The sequence below is a fragment of the Lathyrus oleraceus genome, chromosome 7, assembly GCF_024323335.1.
Source record: "Lathyrus oleraceus cultivar Zhongwan6 chromosome 7, CAAS_Psat_ZW6_1.0, whole genome shotgun sequence".
Classification (NCBI taxonomy): domain Eukaryota; kingdom Viridiplantae; phylum Streptophyta; class Magnoliopsida; order Fabales; family Fabaceae; genus Lathyrus; species Lathyrus oleraceus.
Window position 1 is genome coordinate 247,870,481 of NC_066585.1, and position 5,752 is coordinate 247,876,232.

The following is a 5,752-nucleotide window of genomic DNA, read 5'->3' on the forward strand; positions in this document are numbered from 1 at the left end:
ATCCATTTCATTTGGCCTATGATATCTCAAGGTCGTAAGGCTAGTTGATTGTAAAACCAACATAAGTATGGATGAGATTAGGCCACATCTTTTGCATATTCTTTTTGTGTGTGGTATGTTTCATGAGCAAAGTCCATTATACTATGTCTCTAACATGCATTAACACCAAAATTCTATTGCATGACCTCAAATAGTTGTGACTTCTACATAAGTCCAATTACGATTGCTTAACATAGCGCTAAATTTTTGACACAAAAAGGCATAACATTCTAGTTATGAGACTGTAAGTCTCCCCTCTTTCATGGTATTATGTGGAAACTGGCCTTTTTTCCTTCCTTTGGAAGATGTCTTGGTTTAAGGATCCATGCTTGTGATAAGTGGGTTGAGTGTTCTCTAAAGAATGACTTAAAAAATAAAAAAGCAAAAGCAATACTAACTTCTAATTCATTAACAACTAACATTTATTTCAAGCCATTTACTTTTAATGCCCTTTAACTTTAAGCTCTATTCATTTGTCATTATTCATACCATTCTAATTGTTTACATTAATGCCATTTTCACTTTGTCCACTTGGACCATATTGTGTGATATATCTTATTTGTGCATATTTTGTTTGCTTGTGTGGTCTTTGACCATAAATGTACATAATAAGAACAAAAACCCTAAAAAACTATTGTGTGGACTGTTGGTTTGATCTTGGATAACTGGACTTAGAATTTAGACAACATCCTTATGCAAAAGGACTTGGCCAATGCCAATTTTTTATGTAACCAAGTGCTTGCAATTTGAAACTTCATATGATACATCATTGAAGATCCATCTGAGTTCACCTGTCACATGATCACTGTGAAGTTGTTGTTTTGAACCTGTGACTTGTGGAATTCATCTGCTACATAGGCCAGTTTGAAGAAGATTATGGAATGGATAAAGCTTGGATGTGGCTATCTTTATTTGATGCCCTGCTCTTCAATTTAATATGTTATGCATTGTTTATTGCTTGATTCTAATGTCCAAGGGAATTCGGGTTTCTATATGGCATTCTTGCCTATTGGATTGTAGTCCATTGGTCAGATCTTTTCAACTCTTAACTTTTAAATTTATGCTTAGGATTAGTCTCTTCATCTCCTCCCCATCTCTTTAATTTCAAAATCTCTCTCTCCTTTTAAAAACTTCTTTTCTTGTGCTGGTCTTTTTTAACTTAGACTCTTTGCAAATTAGAAACTTTGGCCTTATGCCATTGCATTTTAGAACTTCTTTTTTTAAATAAAACTTGTAAATATACTTAACTATACTTAACTATACAAGACATAAAACATAAAATTGAAAGGGAAAGGAAATTTGATCAAAAATTATAAAATCTCAAAGTATCGGCAGAAACCAAATACAACAGATTAATCGTGTGAACTTTAGTTTTCCATGAAATTGGTATCCTAGCCTCTAATTTTCGTGGATGCAGAATAGGGTTACTGTAGCAGAAAATTAGAGGCCCGAATTTCCCTTTTCTGCTATAGTAACCCTATTATGAAGATAAACTTATGTCCATAATGAGTTAATATCTTTACAAAATCCCATGCTGAAGATAGATTTGTTTTCATTATGAAAATGGACTTATGTCCAGATTGAAACAAAATGTGTATCTCAAAATGTTTAATTTATCACAATGATTAAATGAGACTCTGGGATTTTTGACTCTGAACAATGAGTCATCTAAAGTGAGAAGGTTTCATGGTTCAGAAGTGTCTAGTAAGAACCTCTTTGTAAACATTCTACCTTTTGGATATTGAATAGTTTCTATATTAATTAGCTATTAATCAACCTAGGTTTGTGGATCAGATTAAAGACATATGTCTTCAACTGAACCTAAGACCTCAAAGTCAAATGTTCTGAAGAAGATATAACCTAAGACATCCAGTTACAAAGTTTTGAAAGGTCCAGAACTTGAGAATAAAGCTCATTTAAGACAATAGACTTTTAAATCTAAATTCTTGAATAATCCAAAGCCTTATTATAAAGCAAATGCTCAAAATAAGTGGAAGCCCGGTAAAATTAACCTCATAGAACCCATACAAGTATGAGTGCCAAAGTGAAATATTATTGCTGCAGATATGTTAAAATGGAAAAACAAAGCAATAATCTCAGCTCAGGAGAACACATGCTTACATCTTATAGCAACAGAAAAACCTATGTTCCAAATCCTAACTCAGAAGAAGGAAGAAAATGCGGAGTGTGAAAGAAATCGGTAAGAAAAGATCACGGGTACTAGGAGGATTGAAACTGATCAATCAAAAACTGGTACTTCAAATGCTTAATCAATCCATGAAGTTTATCCAGTTGATATGGGGTATGAAAAGACTCTTAATGGTTATCAGAAGAGCATTGTTGGAACAATGTAGTTCCTTAAGAACAATCTCAATAGGATATCACACAAAGAAAAGTACTACTATCTCTTTGTTTTTATTCAACAGTTTCTAATTCTGATATTCAAATATCAATCTGAGGAGCTTCATATTTATGAAAGTAAAATTACACTTCACTATGATAATACTACTTCTATCATAATTGCAAATAATTTTATTCTATATCCGAGTCAAGCATCTTAAAAGTCTTTTAAAATTTGTACCGACATTTGATTGAAGAAGCAAAGTCTGGTGATGTTTAGAAACTACTATGATAAGAAGCTCTGAACCAACTTCTAGAGAAAATTGTAAATAGAGAGAGTAATTGAGGGCGAGAAATTGCATTAACATTGATAACAATACCTCCAAAGTATTCAAACGGTTACAAGTGGATTGGGATACAAACAACAAATAAAAATAACAAAAAACAAAAAAATCTTGTACATGTAAACGGTTACACTAGACCTGTAACATTTTACAGCGGTTACATAACAGAAAAATGCTAATAGTGGTAACCAGTTACACCCTATACAAAATCACTTATTTTTAGTTTATTTGACTTATTCTCACAAGTGGGTTTAGACATTTGAATTTTGTGATAGTAATTTCATGTAAAGAAGAATAAAGAATAAGATTTACCCTTAATAATTTCATTGTATTTATAAATGCACAAGTAGATGTATATAATATACATTGATAGATGTAGCTAATAGCAGATAAATGCATAAATGCACAGTCATTCACATTTTAGCTTGATTTACATAAATATCAAGTCAGGAACTTAAGCAGTAGGGTAAGATGCTTGCATTGCAATGCCACATAGTCCTTCAGCAGCATCGACTCCCCTTTGCATCCTAATGTATCCTTCTTCTCCCCAATCAGCTCCCCATGAGTTCTTAACCAACCAATACTTGCTTCCATCACTATCGATACCAAAACCCACAGCAGTGACACCGTGATCGAGCTCAGTTCCACATGAACCAGTAAAAACACCGCTTTTATAAAATTGAAAGTCGGATCCACTAGCATCAATGGCTACAGAAATTGGTTGATTTGCAACAGCTTTTTGTAGTGCCTGCTCATTGTTTGCCGGGACATCTTCATACCCAGTAATGGTAGCCGCTTGGGTGGATGCTTGGTTTGCACTGCACGTTCCATCAACGCCTTGATAGGGGTATTGAGCTTCCGTGCTGAGTCCATGATTTTGAATGATGAATTTGAAAGCATCATCCATAAGACCACCCTCACAACCTTGGTCCACACCTTTTGTGTCGCAATCAACAAGTTCTTGTTCTGATAAAGAGATCAATTTTCCTGTACTCAACTGATGAATTCCTTCTGTTGCCGCAACAGCAGAAAAGGCCCAACAACATCCTACAAAAGGTAAAGTTATATTAGCTAGAATTTGACAAAAATTCAATTTTTTACCACATAAACCTCAATTGAATGCATTACTTGTTAGATAGACACTTACCGCATTGGCCTTGATTCTTCACTGGCGTCACAGCTCCTTTCTTCCTCCAATCAACTGAGGATGAAATTACACTTATATTTTCATACTTAAAAGTAGTTGTCCTTGTGATTGAGGAGCACATATGTCCTTTGAACTTGTTTCTAGATGTTGTGAACTCCTCATTGGTGAGGTCTGCAAATTGGTTAATGCCTAATTTGTATGATTTCTTATTTTCAGCATTGTTGGATGCTTCAATGTAGTTTACATTTTCAGTGAATATCTTAAGACGTTTCTCCATTTCTTGAGGATCCTTATAGACTTTGCCATAGTGACTCATCCATTGTTGATGCCTCTCATATATAGACTTGTCTCCAAGAGTGCGAGAAGTGACTTGAATAGCCAACAATCCCAAGGAGAAAAGCAACAATGCAATACTATGATATACTTGATTTTTGGCAGCCATTATAGCTAGTCAAGTGTGACAAACAACTGCTTCTTAAGTTGATTAGTTAGCAGTTAAATGTGAGAAAGATTTGTGGTGCTTATACTTAATAATCTTTCTGGTATTTATACTTTAGAAATTGAATAGTAACATTCTTTCTAGTTTTTAACTTAAGCTTAAAACAAATTTATATTAAATAAGTAGTTACGTATTCGGGAGAATTTTCTGAATGAGACCTTTGTTTGAATAGGTTGGTGATATCTACAAATTTTATGTCAAGGGGGCTAAAAGACTGATCCAAACGACACTTTGTGCGTTGCAATTATTTAGGATATAAAAATAAAGGTTTGACAATCACCCATTTGCGCATGAACGGTCGTTTGTTTTTGAGAAAATAGTTTGAAAATGAACAGGTATCTACTTGAAGTCTTTCGTTGTAATAACTATAAACCAATAAGCCCAATGGAAAAATGGATTGTCTTAATCAAGAAGAAGAAGACCAACAACATGAGTGAAGCAATTAATTTTGTTCGGAGACGTATCTCCGAATGCATCTAAATCACATAAATCCTTCGTAATTCAGTCGTACACCTCATATTTTCGAAAAACTGATCCGGAGATACATCTCCGAATATTATTTGGATGTATCTGGAGATGGATATTCGTAACACCTCATGAATGTCTTGACAATCGTAATGCGGACAAACCACCGCGATGTCCTCGATGTCGTCATCCCAAGCCTATAGTACCTCCTGATTAGATGGAATGTGTCGTCTTCCATGAGCGTCGCGTGTCATGATAGGGTGTGAAACTTTATAGAACCATGTCATGTAGCCATCAACATAAGCCTATTGTACAAGAGTTGGCACCCTACGATACTCCTCTAGTACCAAGTGACTCTCAGAATCCTCAAGTATCACATCAAATTTTTTGTGCCAAAAGCTGCGAAGAGAGGACTCTGAGGGAAGTCTCAAAATAATATGCAAATATGCAAATTGGCGTATCACTCGCTCGGGATGATAAGGATAGATCAAACTATTACATGTCATACATCCAGAGTATAAAGAAATGACGTCTAGCAGACGCGTCTGAATGTGACCCACAAGGATAGAAGGTTGTCTTGTCGACTACATGACAATTAAGATACACATGGAATGACTCAATCGCATTATTTTCTCTATACGGAGCAAAGGCGGCACCATATGGCCAATCCTCAGTGTAGGTAGGCACAGGTTCCCACCCAGAGATGCGAGGAAAGTGGGAGATGATATATCTCTGAAAAATGGTCCAGATAAAATATTAATAACAAGTGTAACAAAATAATTATGAAAATAGTAGTAACAGTAAATTACTGTAAGCAGCATGAAACTTCCTGTCATTTGTTTTCTCTTCCAAAGACAATCCTCGCCCAACTTCAAGTGCAGGTAGACCAAACAGAAGACCCCCCAGTTGTACTCATGA

General features: G+C 35.0%; 1 protein-coding gene across 1 annotated transcript; it reads right to left on the bottom strand.

The window, feature by feature from the left end:
- Positions 1–3,036: 3,036 nt before the first annotated feature.
- Positions 3,037–4,396, bottom strand: LOC127101791 (senescence-specific cysteine protease SAG39). Its single transcript, XM_051039234.1, has 2 exons — positions 3,871–4,396; positions 3,037–3,770 (listed from the first exon to the last, which is right to left on the bottom strand). The coding sequence occupies exons 1-2, from the start codon at positions 4,310–4,312 to the stop codon at positions 3,178–3,180; spliced, it is 1,035 nt and encodes a 344-aa protein (XP_050895191.1). The 5' UTR covers positions 4,313–4,396; the 3' UTR covers positions 3,037–3,177.
- Positions 4,397–5,752: the final 1,356 nt, after the last annotated feature.